The 25,098-nt window shown below is 42.5% G+C and overlaps 2 protein-coding genes across 6 annotated transcripts in view; one reads left to right on the top strand and one right to left on the bottom strand.

Annotated features, from left to right (window-relative positions):
- Positions 1-1,504: 1,504 nt before the first annotated feature.
- Positions 1,505-9,786, top strand: pla2g12b (phospholipase A2, group XIIB). 2 transcript variants are annotated; one of them, XM_071391374.1, is made up of 4 exons: positions 1,505-2,319; positions 3,963-4,051; positions 6,396-6,561; positions 8,729-9,786. In XM_071391374.1, exons 1-4 carry the CDS (start codon positions 1,620-1,622, stop codon positions 8,845-8,847), a joined length of 1,074 nt encoding a protein of 357 aa, XP_071247475.1. In that variant the 5' UTR covers positions 1,505-1,619; the 3' UTR covers positions 8,848-9,786. The 2 variants fall into 2 exon arrangements, with proteins under 2 accessions (XP_071247475.1, XP_071247476.1); XM_071391375.1 differs by having other exon boundaries at positions 1,507-2,319; positions 3,963-4,039.
- Positions 8,472-25,098, bottom strand: part of oit3 (oncoprotein induced transcript 3) — a 35,608-nt gene continuing 18,981 nt past the window's right edge. The window contains exons 8-13 of one of the 4 annotated variants that reach the window (XR_011673983.1): positions 19,203-19,370; positions 18,684-18,848; positions 18,120-18,211; positions 14,174-14,273; positions 10,558-14,046; positions 8,472-10,524 (exon numbers count right to left, since the gene is read on the bottom strand). Coding sequence is in view for 1 of the 4 variants with exons in the window: in XM_071391372.1 (XP_071247473.1) it covers positions 13,870-14,046; positions 14,174-14,273; positions 18,120-18,211; positions 18,684-18,848; positions 19,203-19,370 (702 nt within the window). In the remaining 3 variants the exon portion in view is untranslated. Of the gene's footprint in view, positions 14,047-14,173; positions 14,274-18,119; positions 18,212-18,683; positions 18,849-19,202; positions 19,371-25,098 lie in introns of all 4 variants that reach the window. The other 3 variants (XR_011673984.1, XR_011673985.1, XM_071391372.1) reach the window with 3 other exon arrangements.

Genomic DNA, 25,098 nt, shown 5'->3' with positions numbered 1-25,098 from the left:
AAATTTCAGCGGAAAAAGTACATTTTCTGTGCGCTATGTCATCACGCACTGATACTTATCCGCAACAAATCAGTTTGGTGGAAACATTCGAATTCTTTAATCGGAAATTTAGAATATTTGCATGAAAATCTGTCACCAATTGGATGGAAACCAACCTTTTGTTGGAGACATGAATCCAAGTGATCAATTATTATTTTGAAGACAAACTGGATATTTCAATTACATATTCTTTTATTTAACATCGTCAGTTAAGAACAAATTCTTATTTACAATGACGGCCAAATCCGGACGACGCTGTGCCCTATGGGACTCCCAATCACGGCCAGTTGTGATACAGCCTGGAATTGAACCAAGGTCTGTAACGACGCCTCTAGCACTGAGATGCAGTGCCTTAGACCGCTGCGCCACTCAGAAGCCCCCAATATTGATTTGTGTTTGATTGTCAACAAAACCACATAACTACATTTGAATTAGATGTATCTTCTGCTTGGACAAAATCAAATCAAACTTTAAATGCACTTGAAATAAAATTTGATTGGATTTAGTCCTATTCTTTAGCGTTGACTCTTGGTTGAGACAGAGACGTGAGTCCAACATATCAATTATTAATTTGTAGACAAAGTGGAATTAAAGCCAGTCAGTGGCACAAAATATACATCTCCTTCAAATACTGACATTACAAACACAATTCAATATCACTTTCGCAAGACAGTAAATAGACTATTAACTTGTTAACAAATTATATGTTGGATTTATGTCTTCAACTAAACCAAAAAATACAAGTTCAAGAATAAGATGAATCAAGTGGCTCAGATTAAACTATCCAAGTCTTAGATATCCTTGATATTTGGTTGCATTGTAAACCAAACACAATTCAATATTACTTTTGTAAAACAGAAAATAGACAAAAGTTAAGGCTACCTTACCAACGAATGTGACATTATTTGTTCAACCTTAAAAATGAGTATCATCTATGACCACATTTTGAGGTTAGTCTGTTGTCACTATAAATGTTGTTTTATGTAATCATAGAAAGAGTTCATGTTCAAGATGGCGTGCAAAGGTTGCAGTTCTGTGTAAATCTTCACAATTTCTATAATATAATCTGTACAGAATCTCCAACAGCATTGATCACTTGCACAATGTACTTTTTAATGTAATCTCAACTGTAATCCAGGTAATTTGGTTCTGCTATTAGATGAAGCCCAATGATAACACATTGAGTTGTTGTATAAGTACAAAATACCTGACATTGTTTTTCCATTGTTATTTGGTTGTGCTTTTAGATGGTTGAAAACACGCATTAGGATTTCAACAAACTTCTGGCTGTCTTTTTGAGTGGGTGAAAAAAGGTTTAAATCTCATGGATCAACGTCTTAATTAAATATTACCCAATTTTCCACGTTGAAATGACGTGGTGTGCCCAGTGGGAAAGTATTATTGACCTTTGAACCCAGCATCGATTGTCTGTGCCTTGCTGTCTCCCTGACCTAATCAGTGGCCAAAGTCCTCTCTGCCTCTCACACAGACGCAGTCAGTACTCTCAGAGTCTGTTTAAATGTGGACGTCTTCCTCTCAGACTAACCTGTGCAGTGACTTTCTCTGTCTACCAGGCCACCATGCTTCCCCGTACCCTATCCTTCCTCCTGCTCTTCATCTGCCTCTCCTCTGGGATGTCTGCTTCTTTGGTCAGGAGGAAAACCCGTGGAGAGGACGGCCCTCCTGCAGTTCCGACCACAGTCAGGGTTGACACCTCTGCTGTTGTAGGTGTTCCGTCGGAGGTTGATACCGTGCCGGCAGGTGGCCCGGTTGTCGATGATACTCCTTCAGCTGAGGCTGTGGCAGAGGCCCTGGTGACACATGAGCCTGTTGCAGATGTCGCTGTAGCTGACAAGGTTGTAGTCAAGGAGCCGGTTGAGGACACCCCAGTTGCTGAACGAGATGACGCCCTTATCATGACAAAAGAAGAAAAAGCAGCCCTGATATCAGAAGCAACGATTAAAGAGTTGTCTGCCAAGGTGGAGAAGGAAGACCTCGCTGAAGAGACAGAGATTCAAGACGCCATCTTGAAAGAGTTGGCTGACCAGGAGACCCTTGGGAAGGCAGTGGAGGAGCCCATTGAAGAGGCAGCGGAGGCAGATGCTCCAGCGGAGGATCCAGCCAGCTATGTGATACCTGTCTTCGAAGCCCAGGAAGAGGACTCTGGATGGGGTTTGGCTTCCGTCAGAGAGAGCCTCCAGGCAGCCAACGGATACTTTGACTCTCTTGTGGAACTGATGGGGGGACGCAATGGAGTGTGTCAGTACAAGTGTAAATACGGTAAGAATTGAGACCGGGGTTGTGTGTGTGTCTATCAGTGACTACAGTAACATCTCAGTATGCCACCATGCTGTTCCTGGAGAGAAACCCTCCTGTAGGTTCTAACTCCAAACCTGTACCTGGAGAGATACCCTCCTGTAAGTTTTAACTCCAACCCTGTTCCTGGAGAGATACCCTCCTGTAGGTTTTAACTCCAACCCTGCTCCTGGAGAGCAACCCTCCTGTAGGTTTTAACTCCAACCCTGCTCCTGGAGAGCAACCCTCCTGTAGGTTTTAACTCCATCCCTGTTCCTGGAGAGATACCCTCCTGTAGGTTTTAACTCCAACCCTGCTCCTGGAGAGCATGTCTAGCCTGGCTATATACACCTAGGATGCGATTCAATCCGTATCGCAGAAGTTCAGCACTATGGCACAATTTAAAGGTAATTTCAGATTGAGCCGACATATGCAGCCGTTTATCGTGTGAATCTCCGCAAATGCGATAACATTGCCTTTAAACGTCAATTGCGCTATAGTGCTGAACTTCCGCAATGAATTCAAGCCCTGAATGTAACTAAAACCTAGATTCTGAATGTAACTAAAACCTAGATGCTGAATGTAACTAAAACCTAGATGCTGAATGTAACTAAAACCTAGATGCCGAATGTAACTAAAACCTAGATGCCGAATGTAACTAAAACCTAGATGCCGAATGTAACTAAAACCTAGAACCTGAATGTAACTAAAACCTAGATTCTGAATGTAACTAAAACCTAGATTCTGAATGTAACTAAAACCTAGATGCTGAATGTAACTAAAACCTAGATGCTGACTTCTATCCTTGATCCAGTATAGAGTTAAACTTGATTTCCTAAATAACAGATCACATTGTACCCATTCAGGCTATTACAAATAAAGACCACCGTTTAGGCTTCTCTCGTCTCTTTCTCTCTCTCCCCTCTGTGTTCATCTGTTTATCATATGGTCAATAGTAATTGATTGAACTGTTTGGCTGTTTACCAACATGAGGCCCATTCGTCAATAGACGTATATTCTTATAATTATCTATCTGTGATATTGATGAGAGAGGTATAGCTGAGGTCAGTGTTAACATGTTTACATTACATGTTTACATGACATTAATAATAGATTACTTCAGTGAGTCTCAGTGACATAGATTGACCAGATGACAGAGGTATAGTACACATCAGACCATAGTTAGTACAGCATGACCTACAGGTTCAATTCCAATATCCACACTAGCCTAATACATTTCTCCATATCCTAAAGTTAAGGCTATTATGGATATCAGTAGAGTAGCATACCCAACACATTGCATCATTCTAAGAATGTGCTAGGATATAATCACCATGACTACGCTACGTTCCAATATCCACACTAGCCCAATACATTTCTCCATATCCTAAAGTTAAGGCTATTATGGATATCAGTAGAGTAGTACCATATACTATTATGGACAATGGAATGGGGATAACTAATAGAACTGTAAAATAGATATTTTGCTGAAGTACTTTTAAAAGGTCCCATCAATAAATGTCACCATAGAGTGCTGAACGTTAAATATGTGATTATTGATAACAACCTAATGTTTTGATCATCTGCACAAGGGTTTGGATTAAAAGTGGTTTCTATTTCCTTATCAGGTAAAACACCTGTGCATTGCTATGGATACGTGACCCCAGAGCCCAACGGTTGCAGCTCCAACCTCCTCGGATTCCAGGTACCTGACGGTGTATGTTTCCTGTCACTCACTACAGGCTGTTTATTATACTGTACTAATACGTCAACTGTAGCCTGCCGTTTATTCATACAACACATATTAGACTTTTAGGGCTGTATGTAGAACCCTCTGTGGAAAGGGTTCTACATGGAACCCACAAGGGTTCTACCTGGAGTCAAAAGGGTTCTATCTAGAGTCATAAGGGTTCTACATGGAGTCATAAGGGTTCTACATGGAGTCATACGGGTTCTACATGGAGTCATAAGGGTTCTACATGGAGTCATAAGGGTTCTACATGGTGACAGCTGAAGCTTTTTAAATATGTAGAGTATACATCCCTATATAGTGTATAAATCCATATATAGTGTATAAATCCCTATATAGTTTATAAATCCATATATAGTGTATAAATCCATATATAGTGTATAAATCCCTATATAGTGTATAAATCCATATATAGTGTATAAATCCATATATAGTGTATAAATCCCCATGTAGAGTATAAATCTCTATATAGTTTATAAATCCATATATAGTGTATAAATCCATATATAGTGTATAAATCCCCATGTAGAGTATAAATCCCTATATAGTGTATAAATCCCTATGTAGAGTATAAATCCCTATATAGTGTAGAAATCCCCATGTAAAGTTTACATCCCTATATAGTGTATAAATCCATATATACTGTATAAATCCATATATAGTGTATAAATCCCCATGTAGAGTATAAATCCCTATATAGTGTATAAATCCCTAAGTATAGTTTACATCCCTATATAGTGTATAAATCCCCATGTAGAGTTTACATCCCTATATAGTGTATAAATCCATATATAGTGTATAAATCCATATATAGTGTATAAATCCCCATGTAGAGTATAAATCCCTATATAGTGTATAAATCCCTAAGTATAGTTTACATCCCTATATAGTGTAGAAATCCCCATGTAGAGTTTACATCCCTATATAGTGTATAAATCCATATATAGTGTATAAATCCCTATGTAGAGTATAAATCCCCATGTAGAGTTTACATCCCTATATAGTGTATAAATCCATATATAGTGTATAAATCCCTATGTAGAGTATAAATCCCCATGTAGAGTATAAATCCCTATATAGTGTATAAATCCCTATGTAGAGTTTACATCCCTATATAGTGTATAAATCCCTATATAGTGTATAAATCCCCATGTAGAGTATAAATCCCTATATAGTGTATAAATCCCTAAGTATAGTGTATAAGTCCTTATATATACATCCCGTCTGAGATCCCCAAAGATTGGAAAGCTGCCGCGGTCATCCCCTCTTCAAAGGGGGAGACACTCCAGACCCAAACTGTTACAGACCTATATCCATCCTGCCCTGCCTTTCTAAAATCTTCCAAAGCCAAACTAACAAACAAATCACCGACCATTTAGAATGTATAAATCCCTATATATAGAATGTATAAATCCCTATATAGAATGTATAAATCCATATATATAGAATGTATAAATCCATATATAGAATGTATAAATCCCTATATATAGAATGTGTAAATCCCTATATATAGAATGTATAAATCCCTATATATAGAATGTAAAATCCCTATATATAGAATGTATAAATCCCTATATAGAATGTATAAATCCCTATATAGAATGTATAAATCCCTATATAGAATGTATAAATCCCTATATAGAATGTATAAATCCCTATATAGAATGTATAAATCCATATATAGAATGTATAAATCCCTATATAGAATGTATAAATCCCTATATATAGAATGTATAAATCCCTATATAGAATGTATAAATCCATATATAGAATGTATAAATCCCTATATATAGAATGTATAAATCCCTATATATAGAATGTATAAATCCCTATATATAGAATGTATAAATCCCTATATAGAATGTATAAATCCCTATATATAGAATGTATAAATCCCTATATATAGAATGTATAAATCCCTATATATAGAATGTATAAATCCATATATAGAATGTATAAATCCATATATAGAATGTATAAATCCCTATATATAGAATGTATAAATCCCTATATATAGAATGTATAAATCCCTATATATAGAATGTATAAATCCCTATATAGAATGTATAAATCCCTATATATAGAATGTATAAATCCCTATATATAGAATGTATAAATCCCTATATATAGAATGTATAAATTCCTATATAGAATGTATAAATCCCTATATATAGAATGTATAAATCCCTATATATAGAATGTATAAATCCCTATATATAGAATGTATAAATCTCTATATAGAATGTATAAATCCATATATATATAGAATGTTTAAATCTCTATTTAAATCCTATGTATTATCCCAAAACAGTTTGACATTGGCATCCCGGCCATGACTCAGTGCTGTAACCAGCTGGACAGTTGTTACGACACCTGTGGCTCCAACAAATACCGCTGTGACTCCAAGTACCGCTGGTGTCTCCACGCTATCTGCTCTGACCTGAAGAAAAGCTTGGGGTTCGTGTCAAAGGTCAAAGGTGAGTTAATGTAGCCACAGGAGTATATACTCTCCTCCGCTCACTGACCTACGCACTCACTCACTCTCTTGAGCCAGCATGTTGGAAAAATCGTCTGTTCTGCCCTTGAGCAAGGCAGTTGACCCCCAACAACAATTGCTACCTGGACACCGATGACGTGGATGTCGATTAAGGCAGCCCCCCACACCTCTCTGATTCAGAGGGGTTGAGTTGAATTCATTCAGTTGTACAACTGACTAGGTTTCCCCCTTCCCCTCCCTCAGTCAGTAGGGTTATTCCCCATGAAATATGTTACAGTACATGTAACTGATAAAAATATTTAAAACTGTAATCCGTTGTTACCAGCAAGAATATTGTAATCAGATTACAGATACTTCTCAGAAACGAAATTATTACTTCAAATTTAGAAAGGATGTTGGCGAAAAATCCATTATCACACCTTCCTGTTTTCTTAATGAGATCCAATTCAGCATTAAAAAAAAAGGTGCAAGTTGAAGTTTGTTCCCCCCTAAGTGCAGCCAGGTCACACATGATACAAGTCAGTATTAAACGTCCATCCATGTCTGTGGACGTCGGGAGATGAGGTGGAAACCGGCCACTAGAGGCAATAGTGAGCGCTGTTACCTTCAAGTAGGTTTGGGTAAGCATCTGCCTCTGGTGCCAAAGGTTGCATGTTCAAATCCAGCGACAGAAAGTTGTTTTTGAGATTGTTTTAAGCCTATCTCAAACCTTAACCCTAACCCGTAACCCCTAACCACTAGCCTAGCTAACATTAGCCACTTAGCTAATGTTAGCAATAGCCACCTAGCTAATGTTAGCAATAGCCACTTAGCTAATGTTAGCAATAGCCACCTAGCTAATGTTAGCAATAGCCACCTAGCTAATGTTAGCAATAGCCACCTAGCTAATGTTAGCAATAGCCACCTAGCTAATGTTAGCCACAACAAATTGGAATTCATAACATTTCATACATTTAACAAATCCGTAACAATGTACGAATTGCAATTTGTAACATATTGTACGAATTGCAATTCGTAACATATCATACGAAATGTATGATGGACAGCCACAAATTAATACATACCATACAAAACGTAACATATCATACTAAATGGAGTGTCTCGGAGTTATATTTACTATGTTACGTCTACCCCTGAGTCCAGGTTGTTTCAACTCGAAGCAATGAGCCCAATCAGTCCATGATAACAAAATCATAAACAGAGTAAGCTAATAAATCCTTATATTTGGGGTTATGATCAGGTAAAACAGTTTGGCTAATCTATATTTCCAAGTCCTATTCTTGAAGATCAAGGGGTATAAAATATTAGAGTTCAAAGCAATGGAGAAAAACGATTAGGCAACAACAAATTCAATCCCCTCTAGACAACTTCCTGGACAAAGCATTTCACTCTATTAGTGAAGGTGTAAACTTGGCAGTAGAAAAATTAAACAGTATATTTGACCTCTCAGCTCCTCTATCAAATAAAAAAATGTCAGACAACCTAAGAAAATGAACAACAAGGACAAATGGTTTGATGAAGAATGCAAAAACCTAAGAAAGAAATTGAGAAACCTATCCAACAAAAAACATAGAGACCCAGAAAACCTGAGCCTACACCTTCACTATGGTGAATCACTAAAACAATACAGAAATACACTACGGGAGGGGACAGCACGTCAGAAATCAGCTCAATGTAATGGAAGAATCCATAGAATCTAACCACTTCTGGGAAAATTGTAAAACGCTAAACAAACAACAACATGAAGAGTTATCTATCCAAAATGGAGATGTATGGATAAACCACTTCTCCAATCTTTTTGGCTTGAAAAACAAAGAACAAACAGCAAAAACCTGAACATGATCAAATACAAATCTCTCTCTCATCATAGCCCCTCTCGCTCGCTCTCAATTCAATTCAAGGGGCTTTATTGGCATGGGAAATGTACGTTAACATGGCCAAAGCAAGTGAAGTAGATAAACAAAAGTGAAATATACAATAAAAATGAACAGTAAACATTACACTCACAGAAGTTCCAAAAGAATAAAGATATTTCAAATGTCATATTATGTCTATATGCAGTGTTGTAACAATGTGCAAATAGTTAAAGTACAAAAGGGAGAATAATCTCTCTCAACCCTAACCTTCTGTATCTCTCCCCCGCCCAGCCTGTGAGTCTGTAGCAGATGCTCTGTACAACACAGTGTGGACGCTGGGCTGCAGATCCTTCATGAACAGCCAGAGGGAAGCATGTTACTGTGAGGGTGAGGAGAGGGACGAGCTGTAGAGAAGCTCAGCTGGGACACAACACAACACTACTCAACACGAGAGAAAACTGGGAGGAGAGGGACGAGCTATAGAGGACATACAGGACAATATCCTCTTGCAAGGATCATCAATGGAAAGGGTGCTTGGAACTCGACATGGATTCATACAGTGGGACTTCACTCCGCACAAATGAGAATATGACTTTATTATTATTAACATAGAAAATATAATAATTTTCTATGACAACATGAAAACAGACAGAGGCTTTACGCTCGATGAGGAAATCCCTAACATGACCTTATGACCTATGACCTATGAGTTAATAGTGGTTATTATGTAGAATAAAATACTAACATCATGTCGTGTCACACTGTCTTTATCTAACTTCTACCTATTTCTGAAACTGACAGCGGATAAATACTCAGATATTTATATTTCAAATATATTTTCAGGGTAAAGACTATGACTCCATTAACATATTATTGTGTTATTATTTTATTAACATACCTCAAACCCCCCAAAAAATCCTGATACAGAGAAGACCTTTCAGTCAGTATCATATCGCACATAAGAATACAAATGTACCTGCTAATGGGGCGATTTGATGTCCACGTTGTATGAAAACAAGCCGACGTCCCAAACGGCAACCTATTCCCTACAAAGCGCACACTACTTTTGACCACGGCCCATGAGGCTCTGGTCGAAAGTAGTGCACTTTGTAGGGAATAGGGTGTCATTTGGGACGCACACCCAAAATAACCTGGTCTAACACAACACAAACATCAGTTAGTTGGACCTGTGCTGTTAATGACAGGCTACTTCTACAGCGCAGAAATACGTGTGTTATGTTGTGATGTGTGTTATTATGTGTGTTATTACGCGTGTTGCTGTCCATTGACTGATGGGGATATCAGGCTTTTTTGTTATTTTTCTATGAATAAATGAATAACTAATTATACCATTTTGATGTGATAAGTTCACTTAAGGTACTGTAGGTACAATAGTGGTACACTGTAGTGATATACTGTAGTGGTATACTGTAGTGGAATAGAATGGTGGTATAGAGTAGTGGTATACTGTGGTGGTATACTGTGGTGGTATACTGTGGTATACAGTAGTGGTATAGAGTAGTGGTATAGAGTGGTGGTATAGAGTAGTGGTATACTGTGATGGAATACAGTAGTGGTATACTGTAGTGGTATAGAGTAGTGGTATACAGTAGTGGTATACTATGGTGGAATACAGTAGTGGTATACTGTAGTGGTATATAGTAGTGGTATACAGTGGTGATTTCGAGTCACAATACACTACACATGTTTTCAGTTAATACTCCTCTTTTTCATTGAGCTCCATGCTCTTTATTAGCCTGGGTGTCAGTCGTTCTGCTCTCTTTATTAACCTGGGTGTCAGTCGTTCTCCTCTCTTTATTAACCTGGGTGTCAGTCGTTCTCCTCTCTTTATTAACCTGGGTGTCAGTCGTTCTCCTCTCTTTATTAGCCTGGGTGTCAGTCGTTCTGCTCTCTTTATTAACCTGGGTGTCAGTCGTTCTCCTCTCTTTATTAACCTGGGTGTCAGTCGTTCTCCTCTCTTTATTAACCTGGGTGTCAGTCGTTCTCCTCTCTTTATTAGCCTGGGTGTCAGTCGTTCTGCTCTCTTTATTAACCTGGGTGTCAGTCGTTCTCCTCTCTTTATTAACCTGGGTGTCAGTCGTTCTCCTCTCTTTATTAACCTGGGTGTCAGTCGATCTGCTCTCTTTATTAACCTGGGTGTCAGTCGTTCTCCTCTCTTTATTAACCTGGGTGTCAGTCGATCTGCTCTCTTTATTAACCTGGGTGTCAGTCGTTCTCCTCTCTTTATTAACCTGGGTGTCAGTCGTTCTCCTCTCTTTATTAACCTGGGTGTCAGTCGTTCTGCTCTCTTTATTAACCTGGGTGTCAGTCGTTCTGCTCTCTTTATTAACCTGGGTGTCAGTCGATCTGCTCTCTTTATTAACCTGGGTGTCAGTCGATCTCCTCTCTTTATTAACCTGGGTGTCAGTCGTTCTCCTCTCTTTATTAACCTGGGTGTCAGTCGTTCTGCTCTCTTTATTAACCTGGGTGTCAGTCGATCTGCTCTCTTTATTAACCTGGGTGTCAGTCGATCTGCTCTCTTTATTAACCTGGGTGTCAGTCGATCTGCTCTCTTTATTAACCTGGGTGTCAGTCATTCTGCTCTCTTTATTAGCCTGGGTGTCAGTCGATCTGCTCTCTTGTCAAGCCAAACAAGACAGCTCTATAAGAAGTTGGCAAGAGAGCATAAACAGACTGGCAGTCAGGCTAGCTCTCCATACTTTGGTTATATACCGTAAATTAGACTGTCTATGGATATTACATATGTTTTTACTACACTTACAGAGCATTTGGAAAGTATTCAGACCCCTTGACTTTTTCCACATTTTGTTACGTTACAGCCTTTTAAATTGTTATTTCCCCCTCGTCAATTTACACACAATACACCATTAAAAAAAGCAAAAACAGGTTTAGAATGTTTTTAAAATTGTATTTTTGTACACAGACATATCAGATTTACATAAGTATTCAGACCCTTTACTCAGTACTTTGTTGAAGCACCTTTGGCAGTGATTACAGCATCGAGTCTTCTTGGGTATGACGCTACAAGCTTGGCCACTCAAGGACATTCAGAGACTTGTCCCGAAGCCACTCCTGCATTGTCTTGGCTGTGTGCTTAGGTTCGTTGTTCTGTTGGAAGGTGAACCTTCACCCTGGTCTGAGGTTCTGTGTCCTCTGGAGCAGGTTTTCGTCAAGGATCTCTCTGTACTTTGCTCCGTTCATCTTTCCCTCGATCCTGACTAGTCTCCCAGTCCCTGCCACTGAAACACATCCCCACAGCATGATGCTGCCACCACCATGCTTCACCATAGGGATAGTGCCAGGTTTCCTCCAGACGTGACGCTTGGCATTCAGGCCATAGAGTTCAATCTTGGTTTCATCAGACCAGAGAACCTTGTTTCTCATCTTCTGAGAGTCTTTATGTGCCTTTAGGCAAACTTCAAGCAGGCTGTCATGTGCCTTTTACTGAGGAGTGGCTTCCATCTGGCCACTATCATAAAGGCCTGATTGGTGGAGTACTGCAGTGGAAGATTCTCCCATCTCCACAGAGGAACTCTGGAGCTCTGTCAGAGTGACCATCAGGTTCTTGGTCACCTCCCTGACCAAGGTCCTTCTCCCCCGATTGCTCAGTTTGGCCGGGCGGCCAGCTCTCGGAAGAGTCTTGGTGGTTCCAAACTTTTGACATTTAATAATAATGGAGGCCACTGTGTTCTTGGAGACCTTCAATTCTGCAGAAATGTTTTGGTACCCTTCCCCAGATCTGTGCCTCGACACAATCCTGTCTCGGAGCGCTACGGACAATTCCTTCAACCTCATTGCTTGGTTTTTGCACTGTCAACTGTGGGACCTTATATAGACAGGTGTGTGCCTTTCCAAATAATTTACCACAGGTGGACTCCAAGTTGTAGAAACATCTTAAGGATGATCAATGGAAACAGAATGCACCTGAACTCAATGTCGAGTCTCATAGCAAAGAGTCTGAATATTGATGTAAATGAGTTATTTATGTAAATAAGGTATTTATGGAAATTAAGGTATTTCTGTTTTTATTATTAATACATTTGCAAAAATGTCTAAAAACCTGTTTTTGTTTTGTCATTATAGGGTATTGTGTGTAGAATGATGAAAAAAAAAAAAAGGGAATTTAATACATTTTAGAATAAGGCTGTAACGTAACAAAATGTGGAAAAAGTCAAAGACACTGTAGAAACCAGTACGTTGGCATGAAATAAATCTACATTTTCTAACCTTTCTTTTTAACTAGGCAAGTCAGGCATCTACATACAGGCATGGCCTGTAAACAAGTCATCCGGCTTGAGAAACGCATCCGGCAAAACTCACCGACCTAGTTCAGGATCTTTCATCTTGAAGTACGACTGACAAATTGCATAACCCAGCTCCTCAAGCCCTTCAAACGATCTCTAATAGAACTGCCAGTCACTTTAATGTGAGGAGATTGCGCTAGAGGGCCAAGTGGCTAAGATACAGGACTGTGTTTCAAGTGGCACCCTATTCCCCGATGGGCCCTGATCAAATGTAGTGCACTATTATAGGAAATAGGGTGCGATTTGGAACTCAAGCATGGATGTAGTTCTCTTGACCTTTTGAGTTGTGTGAGTTGTCATGGTAAATTAGTGACAGAGAGAAAGACTGTGGTGGATGTCATCATGTCCTTTCAGACTGAACCACTAGGCCCCTCGAACTGGCATCTAGGTCCATAGTTGAGTTTCACTGCTTTCCCCCATAGTTCCCCTCTAATCAGGGACTGATTTAGACCTGGGACACCAAGTGGGTGAAATGAATGATCAGGTAGAACAGAAAACCAGCAGACTCTGGGGCTGAATGGGTCCTCACACATAGCATTATTGATTCTGCAGTCCTTCACGATGTGGTGGTGGTGGTGGTGGTGGCCTGGTGGTGGTCTGGTGGTGGTGGTGGTCTGGTGGTGGCCTGGTGGTGGCCTGGTGGTGGCCTGGTGGTGGTCTGGTGGTGGTAGTGGCCTGGTGGTGGTCTGGTGGTGGTGTGGTGGCCTGGTGGTGGTCTGGTGGTGGTAATGGCCTGGTGGTGGTCTGGTGGTGGTGGTCTGGTGGTGGTGGTCTGGTGGTGGTGGTGGTGGTAGTGGTGGTGGTAGTGGTGGTGGTAGTGGCCTGGTGGTGGTCTGGTGGTGGCCTGGTGGTGGTGGCCTGGTGGTGGTCTAGTGGTGGTGGTAGTGGTCTGGTGGTGGTGGTGGTCTGATGTCTCAGTCTGGCAGAATGTGTATTGGTCCTCCACTCATGAGACAATGCTGGTCATGCTCCTACAATATATATTGTATCTATCTCTATATCTATTGTATCCATCTCTATATCTATTGTATATATTTCTATGTTTGCAGTGGTGCAGTGAGGTGATGGCCTGAAGGTGGTATGGGGGTGCCATGGTGGTCTAATGTCTCAGTCTGGCATGATGCGTATGGGTCCTCCACTCAGCATGTGATGCTGGTCCCAGTCCCTGTCCTCCTGTTCCTCCTCAGTCCTCCACAGTTCCCGACGCAGACGCCCTCTACAGCCCTGAGAACAGCGGGAGTCTCCTGCCCCACACACCAACACACGACAGTGCAGGAACACCTCCTGTTGACACACACGCAGATAGACACGTGGATACACACGTAGATGCGAACATAGATACGCACACACATCAGACACACACACATACTGAACTGGCCAGCTGGCTCCCAGGGTGTCTGTTCTTACTGACCTTGTTGTCCTTGCCGACAAACTTGAAGACAGGAACCTGGAAGTGTTTGGATAGCTGGTCCTTAGCAGAGTACTGACGCACCATTTCATCTGAGATACACCTAAACACGCATTATAGGGTTAGAGAGGAGAAGAGAATAGAGGGGAGGAGGTAGAGGGGAAGGGGAGGAGGGAGAGGAGAAGGGGAGGAGGGAGAGAGGAGGGGAAGGGGAGGAGGGAGAGGAGAAGAAGGGGAGGAGAGGAGAGGAGGAGAAGGGGAGGATGGGATGAGGGAGATGAGGGGAGAGAGGTGAGGAGAGAATATGAGGTGGTGAGGAGGGAGGGGAGGAGGGAGAGGAGGAGGAGAGGAGAAGGGGAGGAGGAGGGGAGGAGGGAGAGAGGAGGGGAGAGAGGAGGGGAAGGGGAGAAGAGGGAGAGGAGGGGGGAGAAGAGGGAGAGGAGGGGAGAGAAGAGGAGAAGGGATAGGAGGGGGGAGAAGAGGAGGGGGGAGAAGAGGAGGAGTGGATGAGGGGAGGTGAGGAGAGGAGAGAAGAGGAGGTGGTGAGGAGAGAAGGGGAGGAGGGAGAGAAGAGGAGAAGGGGAGGAGGGAGAGAGGAGGGAAAGTAGGGAGAGAAGAGGAGAAGGGGAGGAGGGGAAGTGGGGAGAGAAGAAGAGAAGGGGAGGAGGGAGAGGAGGTGAGGAGAGAAGGGGAGGAGGGAGAGGAGGTGATGGGAGGAGGGAGAGGAGGAGGAGAGGGGCACAATGAGGGCAGGATATTATAGGAGGAGATGATAGTTATGCTGACAACCCATACACTGTTTTAACAAGCTACTCCGTCTTAACACAATACCCACTGATCCATACATTGTTTTAACAAGCTACTCCATCTTAACACAATACCCACTGATCCATACATTGTTTTAACAAGCTACTCCATCTTAACACAATACCCACTGATCCATACACTGTTTTAACAAGCTACTCCATCTTAACACAATACCCACTGATCCATACATTGTTTTAACAAGCTACTCCATCTTAACACAATACCCACTGATCCATACATTGTTTTAACAAGCTACTCCATCTTAACACAATACCCACTGATCCATACACTGTTTTAACAAGCTACTCCATCTTAACACAATACCCACTGATCCATACACTGTTTTAACAAGCTACTCCATCACTGTTAGCTATAGCTGCCTTTAGGCTTCCAAATGGCACCCTATTCCCTATGGGCCCTGGTCAATAGTAGTGCACTATAGAAGGAATAGGAAACCATTTGGGAAGCAAGGGACTGTTTGTAAAGAAATAGCTAGTGAGTGACCTCACTTTGTCAGCCAATCATGATCTTCTCTTAACAGCCCCAATGGTGTGTGTGTGTGTATATATATATATATATATATATATATATATATATATATATATATATATATGTGTGTGTATATATATATATATATGTGTGTATGTATATATGTGTGTGTGTGTGTGTGTGTGTATATACACTGCTCAAAAAAATAAAGGGAACACTTAAACAACACAATGTAACTCCAAGTCAATCACACTTCTGTGAAATCAAACTGTCCACTTAGGAAGCAACACTGATTGACAATAAATTTCACATGCTGTTGTGCAAATGGAATAGACAAAAGGTGGAAATTATAGGCAATTTGCAAGACACCCCCAATAAAGGAGTGATTCTGCAGGTGGTGACCACAGACCACTTCTCAGTTCCTATGCTTCCTGGCTGATGTTTTGGTCACTTTTGAATGCTGGCGGTGCTCTCACTCTAGTGGTAGCATGAGACGGAGTCTACAACCCACACAAGTGGCTCAGGTAGTGCAGCTCATCCAGGATGGCACATCAATGCGAGCTGTGGCAAGAAGGTTTGCTGTGTCTGTCAGCGTAGTGTCCAGAATATGGAGGCGCTACCAGGAGACAGGCCAGTACATCAGGAGACGTGGAGGAGGCCGTAGGAGGGCAACAACCCAGCAGCAGGACCGCTACCTCCGCCTTTGTGCAAGGAGGAGCACTGCCAGAGCCCTGCAAAATGACCTCCAGCACGCCACAAATGTGCATGTGTCTGCTCAAACGGTCAGAAACAGACTCCATGAGGGTGGTATGAGGGATATATATATACACACAGAGAGATATATATATATATATAATATCTGTGTGTGTATATACAGTGGGGAGAACAAGTATTTGATACACTGTCAATTTTGTAGGTTTTCCTACTTACAAAGCATGTAGAGGTCTGTAATTTTTATCATAGGTACACTTCAACTGTGAGAGATGGAATCTAAAACAAAAATCCAGAAAATCACATTGTATGATTTTTAAGTAATTAATTTGCATTTTATTGCATGACATAAGTATTTGATCACCTACCAACCAGTAAGAATTCCGGCTCTCACAGACCTGTTAGTTTTTCTTTGAGAAGCCCTCCTGTTCTCCACTCATTACCTGTATTAACTCCACCTGTTTGAACTCGTTACCTGTATAAAAGACACCTGTCCACACACTCAATCAAACAGACTCCAACCTCTCCACAATGGCCAAGACCAGAGAGCTGTGTAAGGACATCAGGGATAAAATTGTAGACCTGCACAAGGCTGGGATGGGCTACAGGACAATAGAAAAACAGCTTGGTGAGAAGGCAACAACTGTTGGCGCAATTATTAGAAAATGGAAGAAGTTCAAGATGACGGTCAATCACCCTCGGTCTGGGGCTCCATGCAAGATCTCACCTCGTGGGGCATCAATGATCATGAAGAAGGTGAGGGATCAGCCCAGAACTACACGGCAGGACCTGGTCAATGACCTGAAGAGAGCTGGGACCACAGTCTCAAAGAAAACCATTAGTAACACACTACGCCGTCATGGATTAAAATCCTGCAGTGCACGCAAGGTCCCCCTGCTCAAGCCAGTGCATGTCCAGGCCCGTCTGAAGTTTGCCAATGACCATCTGGATGATCCAGAGGAGGAATGGGAGAAGGTCATGTGGTCTGATGAGACAAAAATAGAGCTTTTTGGTCTAAACTCCACTCGCCGTGTTTGGAGGAAGAAGAAGGATGAGTACAACCCCAAGAACACCATCCCAACCGTGAAGCATGGAGGTGGAAACATCATTCTTTGGGGATGCTTTTCTGCAAAGGGGACAGGACGACTGCACTGTATTGAGGGGAGGATGGATGGGGCCATGTATCGCGAGATCTTGGCCAACAACCTCCTTCCCTCAGTAAGAGCATTGAAGATGGGTCGTGGCTGGGTCTTCCAGCATGACAACGACCCGAAACACACAGCCAGGGCAACTAAGGAGTGGCTCCGTAAGAAGCATTTCAAGGTCCTGGAGTGGCCTAGACAGTCTCCAGACCTGAACCCAATAGAAAATCTTTGGAGGGAGCTGAAAGTCCGTATTGCCCAGCGACAGCCCCGAAACCTGAAGGATCTGGAGAAGGTCTGTATGGAGGAGTGGGCCAAAATCCCTGCTGCAGTGTGTGCAAACCTGGTCAAGAACTACAGGAAACGTATGAACGCTGTAATTGCAAACAAAGGTTTCTGTACCAAATATTAAGTTCTGCTTTTCTGATGTATCAAATACTTATGTCATGCAATAAAATGCAAATTAAATACTTAAAAATTATACAATGTGATTTTCTGGATTTTTGTTTTAGATTCTGTCTCTCACAGTTGAAGTGTACCTATGATAAAAATTACAGACCTCTACATGCTTTGTAAGTAGGAAAACCTGCAAAATCGGCGGTGTATCAAATACTTGTTCTCCCCACTGTATTTAGGTCGGTCGGTCGGTCGGTCCGTCGTAACCAACTGTTTAGTTGTACTTTTGTTGGCATTGTCGGCAGGATTGATCCATTTACTTTGGAGTAAACACCACTGTCCCCACTCTCGTCCTCGCGTCATGCTGATAGAGTATATAATGTAAATGGAGGTCTCGTACTCACCCATCTTTGATGAGGTAGTATTTGAGAGCCTGGTCTGCCTTGGCGCTGGGGGTAGCAAAGCAGCTCTCCACCAGAGCTGACAAACCCTCCACCTAAAGCAAGTCAAGTACAAGTCAAATTTGTAAAGTGAGTAAACTTAAAGTAAAGTACAACATACAAATTTGACACATAAAAGAGCTTATCAAAAGCCTCACCCGAATGGAAATCTTAAATTGTCAAATAAAAACATCAGTCAATAAAGTATGATCCACAAGTTAACTAGACTAACAAAAACAGAACAGATCTTTATTGATCCATGATGTGGAGACAACAGAGATGTGGTCACACTGGTTGTGTCCCAAATGGCATCCTATTCCCTACAGTGCACTACTTTAAACCAGGCCCCTATGGTACCCTATTCTCTGTATAGTGCACTATATACACTTTTAGGAAAAACATTTTTTTTCTCCAAAAGGGGTTCTAAAGGCTCCTACATGGAACCCTTTTAGGTTCTAGTGTATGGCTTTGGTTAACAGTAGGGCACTATATAGGGAATAGGGTGCCATTTGGGATTCAGTACAGTACCTTCTCCCTGGGTTCCACCCCGAAAAACAGTGAGTCGTGTAGGCGTAGTTGGGGTGGAGCTCGGTAAGGCTCAGAGAATTCAGCACTCTTAAACAGCTCCAGAGAGAAGGGGAACAGGCCCTGGGAGTGGCCTGCTAGCTCTAGGGCGGAGCTACGGAGACTGGCCTGGGATGAGAGAGAGAGAGAGAAATTAAATTACACCAACTTATCTTTTGAAAATGCAATTTAAAGTCGCTCAAGCAACCTTTATAAAAAAAAAACAGAACGAAATAGATAAAATCAAACAAATAAAATAAATAAAACATATAATCAAAAAGGGATAATAAAATCTCTGATTAAAATAGCAAGCTAAAAGGTGGGTTTCCAAACATCATTTACATTTTGGGCTGAAGGAAAACCAATTGTTTTATTCCATAGCATTTTGTATGTGGGACTTTTATTTTGAATGTTGGACTTTTATTTTGAAATAACTGAGTATAAGAGGAAGTACTAAAAAGAAGCATTCAATCACCCTCTTACCTGGTAACCGTCGGAGACCTCGTAGTGTCGTGGGAATTCACAGGTGACAGGTAACAGCAGTTTGGAGGTCCTGACAATCATATCCCGGTTACTACCGGACCATGGTCCTGGGCTGGATTTAGGAAGACCTGTCACTAAATTGGTACCCACTATCTTGTCATCTGTCACCTGGGATGGGAATCAATCAATTAGCCAATCATTTACTCCTGAGGAGGTGAACTATTGCACCCTATACATGTATAACCACTGGGATTACTAATTTGACTCTGCTGGTCATCTATAAACGGTTGAAAGTCTTGAAGAACAGTCTGGCCTTAAATGGCCATGTGCTGGTCATCTATGAACGGTTGAAAGTCTTGAAAAACGATTTGGCTTAAATGACCATGTGCTGGTCATTTATGAACATTTGAATGTCTTGAAGAACGATCTGGCCTTAAATGGCCAAGTGCTGGTCATCTATGAACACTTGAACATTTTGAAGAACAATCTGGCCTAAATGCCTGTACTCTTAATTTCCACCGGCACAGCCAGAAGAGGACTGGCCACCCCTCGGAGCCTGGCTCCTCTCCAAAATTCTTCCTAGATTCCCTGCCTTTCTAGGGAGTTTTTCCTAGCCACCGTGCTTCTACATCTGCAGTGCTTGCTCTCTGGTGTTTTAGGCTGTGTTTCTGTAAAGCACTTTGTAACAACTGTTGATGTAAAAAGGGCTTTATAAAATACATGGGATGGAATCAACATCCAACATTTTAAGGCCTTAAATACTTCAGTAGTGTTGTTTCTCCAATTACACTACAAGATGTCATGAAAACAATAAAAGTAACTCTGTCTGTGGTCCATTGGTTCCGGTCCCCTGTCAGCCCTGAAATTCGACTGACAACCTCTGGGTACTGGTCTGTGGATTCAGTCAAGACTAATTCATACAGAGTGGAAGGTGACACAAAGAAGGTAGGTCCTCCACTAGAGTGGCGCAGGTCCTGAGGCTGAAGCTGAACCTGTGTACGGGCTAGGGTGTAGGATGTAAGGGCTAGGTTGTAGGATGTAAGGGCTAGGGTCTAGGCTAAAGTGTAAGGGCTAGGGTGTATAGGCTAGGGGCTAGGGTGTATAGGCTAGGGGCTAGGGTGTAAGGACTAGGGTCTAAGCTAGGGTGTAAAGGCTAGGGGCTAGGGTGTAAGGACTAGGGTCTAGGCTAGGGTGTATGGGCTAGGGTCTAAGCTAGGGTGTAAGGGCTAGGTTCTAAGATAGGGTGTAGAGGCTAGGGTATAGGATAGGGTGTAGAGGCTAGGGTATAGGATAGTGTGTAGGGGCTAGGGTGTAAGGGATAGGGGCTAGGCTAGGGTGTAGGGGCTAGGTTCTAAGATAGGGTGTAGGGGCTAGGGTGTAAGGGATAGGGGCTAGGCTAGGGTGTAGGGGCTAGGTTCTAAGATAGGGTGTAGGGGCTAGGGTATAGGATAGGATGTATGGGCTAGGGTGTAAGGGCTAGGGTGTAGACTAGGCTGTAGGGGCTAGGGTATAGGATAGGGTCTAGGCTAGGGTGTGGACTAGGCTGTAGGGGCTAAGGTGTAGGATAGGGTATAAAGGATAGGGTGTAGGGTCTAGGCTATGGTGTAGACTAGGCTGTAGGGGCTAGGGTGTAATGCCTAGGGGGTAGGGTCTAGGCTACGGTGTAGGGGCTAGGGTGTATGGGATAGGGGCTAGGCTATTGTGTAGGGGTTAGGTTGTAAAGGCTAGGGGCTAGGGTCTAGGCTAGGGTGTAGGGGCTAGTGTGTAAGGGATAGGGTGTAGGGGCTAGTGTGTAAGGGATAGGGTGTAGGGGCTAGGGTGTAAGGGGCTAGGGTGTAAGGGATAGGGTGTACGGGATAGTGTGTAAGGGCTAGGGTCTAGGCTAAAGTGTAAGGGCTAGGGTGTATAGGCTAGGGGCTAGGGTGTAAGGACTAGGGTCTAGGCTAGGGTGTATGGGCTAGGATCTAAGCTAGGGTGTAAGGGCTAGGTTCTAGGATAGGGTGTAGAGGCTAGGGTATAGGATAGGGTGTAGAGGCTAGGGTATAGGATAGGGTGTAGGGGCTAGGGTGTAAGGGATAGTAGCTAGGCTAGGGTGTAGGGGCTAGGTTCTAAGATAGGGTGTAGGGGCTAGGGTATAGGATAGGGTGTATGGGGCTAGGGTGTAAGGGCTAGGGTGTAGACTAGGGTGTAGGGGCTAGGTTCTAAGATAGGGTGTAGGGGCTAAGGTGTAGGATAGGGTATAAGGGCTAGGGTGTAGGGTCTAGGCTATGGTGTAGACTAGGCTGTAGGGGCTAGGGTGTAATGCCTAGGGGGTAGGGTGTAAAGGCTAGGGGCTAGGGTCTAGGCAAGGGTGTAAGGGATAGGGTTTAGAGGCTAGGGTGTAGGGGCTAGGGTCTAGGCTAGGGTGTAGGGGCTAGGGTCTAGTTTAGTGTGTAGAGGCTAGTGTGTAGGGGCTAGGGTGTAGGGGCTAGGGTGTATGGGTGTAGGGGCTAGGGTGTTGGGGCTAGGGTGTAGGGGCTAGGGTGTAGGGGCTAGGGAGTAGGGGCTAGGGTGTAGGTGCTTGGGTTTAAAGGCTACAGTGTAGGGGCTAGGGTGTATGGGCTAGGGTGTAGGGGCTAGGGTGTATGGGTGTAGGGGCTAGGGTGTAGGGGCTAGGGTGTAGGGGCTAGGGTGTAGGGGCTAGGGTGTAGGGGCTAGGGTGTAGGGGCTAGGGTGTAGGGGCTAGGTTGTAGGGGCTAGGGTGTAGGGGCTAGGGTGTAGGGGCTAGGGTGTAGGGGCTAGGGTGTAGGGGCTAGGGTTTAAAGGCTACAGTGTAGGGGCTAGGGTGTATGCATTTCTCTACGGCTGGTCATGCTTTCCTCCTGGCTACCCCAACCCCGGCCAACAGCTCCGCACCCCTCGCAGCGACTTGCCCGAGCGTCTCCAGCTTCTGCTTCACCCAAATCCAGATCGCAGATGTTCTGAAAGAGCTGAAAAACCTGGACCCGTACAAATCAGCTGGGCTAGACAATCTCGACCCTCTCTTTCTAAAATGATCCTCCGCCATTGTTGCAACCCCTATTACCAGTCTGTTCAACCTTTCTTTTGTTTCGTCCGAGATCCCTAAAGATTGGAAAGCTGCCGCGGTCATCCCCCTCTTCAAAGGGGGTGACACTCTAGACCCAAACTGTTACAGACCTGTATCCATCCTGCCCTGCCTTTCTAAAGTCTTTGAAAGCCAAGTTAATAAACAGATCACTGACCATTTCGAATCCCACCGTATCTTCTCCGCTGTGCACTCAGGACACCTACACCACCCGATGTCACAGGAAGGCCATAAAGATCATCAAGGACAACAACCACCCGAGCCACTGCCTGTTTACCCCGCTATCATCCAGAAGGTGAGGTCAGTACAGGTGCATCAAAGCAGGGACCGAGAGACTGAAAAACAGCCTCTATCTCAAGGCCATCAGACTGTTAAACAGCCACCACTAACATTGAGTGGCTGCTGCCAACATACTGACTCAACTCCAGCCACTTTAATAATGGGAATTGATGTAAACAATGTATCACTAGCCACTTTAAACAATGCCACTTAATATAATGTTTACATACCCTACATTACTCATCTCATATGTATATACTGTACTCTATACCATCTACTGCATCTGCCATCTTTATGTAATACATGTATCACTAGCCACTTTAAACTATGCCACTTTTATGTTTACATACCCTACATTACTCATCTCATATGTATATACTGTACTCGATACCATCTACTGCATCTTGCCTATGCCGTTCTGTACCATCACTCATTCATATATCTTTATGTACATATTCTTTATCCCTTTACACGTGTGTGTATAAGGTAGTAGTTGTGGAATTGTTAGGTTAGATTACTTGTTGGTTACTACTGCATTTTCGGAACTAGAAGCACAAGCATTTCGCTACACTCGCATTAACATCTGCTAACCATGTGTATGTGACAAATAAAATTTGATTTGATTTTGTTTCCGAGCTGGTCACGGGTGCACCTCAGCCACGCTCAAGGTACTAAACGATATCATAACCAGCATCGATAAAAGACAGTACTGTGCAGCCGTATTCATCGACCTGGCCAAGGCTTTCGACTCTGTCAATCACCGTATTCTTATCGGCAGACTCAATAGCCTTGGTTTCTCAAATGACTGCCTTGCCTGGTTCACCAACTACTTCTCAGAGTTCAGTGTGTAAAATCGGAGAGCCTATTGTCCGGACCTCTGGCAGTCTCTATGGGGGTACCACAGGGTTCAATTCTCGGGCCGACTCTTTTCTTTGTATATATCAACGATGTCGCTCTTGCTGCGGGTGATTCCCTGATCCACCTCTACGCAGACGACACCATTCTGTATACATCTGGCCCTTCTTTGGACACTGTGTTAACTAACCTGTTGAGGACAGAGGGTGCTGTTTTCACTTTTGGAGAAAATCGTATGATATTTAAACGGCCTCGTACTCAATTCTTGCTCGTACAATATGCATATTATTATTACTATTGGATAGAAAACAGTCTCTAGTTTCTAAAAGCGTTTGAATTATTTCTCTAAGTGAAACAGAACTCTTTTTACAGACATTTTCCTATCCGGAAGTGAGATTTCCAAATGCGAAGTCTCTCTTTAAGACCTTGTCTATAAAAGGGCATGTCACTTATGACTGTAGAAACACGTCATACACCTTCCCCTGGGTGTCATGCGGAAGTGAGAGCAGAAATGACTTGATTATCTCGTTCAGGGATTGTATACAACCTCTTGGAGTGAGAAGTGCGCACTTTATTTTTTTTGGAAGGCGCGAAGTTGGATCTGGAGTAGCCTCCTGGAAAACCGTCGTTATAGGTGAATATGATCTCTGGCTTTGATTTTATTTGATACATGTCACAATATCATCCTAAAGTATGTTTTTTCAATATACTTTAATTATATTATTGAAATGTATTCTGGACTTTAGACGTGATGCGACGCAAGAATTTTGTCAAGACGGAGAGGTTAGCACAGCACGGCCAGTGTGCTTGCTAATTCAAGAGGGAAATCGTTCGTTCTGGTTCCAAATAAAGACGGTTCTGAACAAAGGACCCCTTGGAGAACATTCTGATGGAAGATCAACAAAGATAAGGACCCAATTTGGGATACTATTTCATATATCTGTCGAACTGTGCTATCGCTAGCGTTTGACTAGAATCAATGCTGCTGTGTGTTAGCTATTGTAGTAAGCTAATATAACGATATATTGTGTTTTCGCTGTAAAACACTTCAAAAATCGGAAATATTGGCTGTATTCGCAAGATATTTGTCTTTCATTAGCTATCCACCATATATTTTTCTGAAATGTTTTATGATGAGTAATTAGGTAGTTGACGTTGGTGTCTGTATTTACTCTGGCTACTCCCATGCGATTTCTGACTGTAGCTATGATGGTAGCTATGATGGTAGCAGTAATGTAAAACTGATTTATAGCTAAAATATGCACATTTTTCGAACAAAACATAGATTTATTGTGTAACATGTTATAGGACTGTCATCTGAGGTAGTTTTTTCTAGGTTATTTAGGTTGGTTCTAGGTTAGTTAGGTTGGCTTGTGCATGCTACCTGCATGCTACCGTTGCTGTGAAAAACTGTCTGTCTGTCTTTTGTATTTGGTGGTGAGCTAACATAAATATATGTGGTGTTTTCTCTGTAAAACATTTTAAAAATCGGACATGTTGGCTGAATTCACAAGATGTTTATCTTTCAAATGCTGTATTGGACTTGTTAATGTGTGAAAGTTAAATATTTCCCAAAAATTTTTTTTTGAATTTGCCGCTCTTCCTTTTCAGTGGAATGTGGGAGGAGTTCCGCTAGCGGAACTCCTGGCCTAGACAGGCTAACCTCCAAACGAGCTT

Source organism: Salvelinus alpinus, chromosome 3 (genome assembly GCF_045679555.1).
Source record: "Salvelinus alpinus chromosome 3, SLU_Salpinus.1, whole genome shotgun sequence".
NCBI lineage: Eukaryota > Metazoa > Chordata > Actinopteri > Salmoniformes > Salmonidae > Salvelinus > Salvelinus alpinus.
The sequence above is the reverse complement of the archived record's forward strand: the minus strand, read 5'-3'. Positions and strand labels throughout refer to the sequence as shown.

Coding starts and splice junctions, on each gene's coding strand:
- pla2g12b (XM_071391374.1), top strand. CDS start 1,620: ATGCTTCCCCGTACCCTATCCTTCCTCCTGCTCTTCATCTGCCTCTCC. Junction 2,320..3,962: donor TCAGTACAAGTGTAAATACG/GTAAGAATTGAG, acceptor TTTCCTTATCAG/GTAAAACACCTGTGCATTGC. Junction 6,562..8,728: donor GTTCGTGTCAAAGGTCAAAG/GTGAGTTAATGT, acceptor TCCCCCGCCCAG/CCTGTGAGTCTGTAGCAGAT.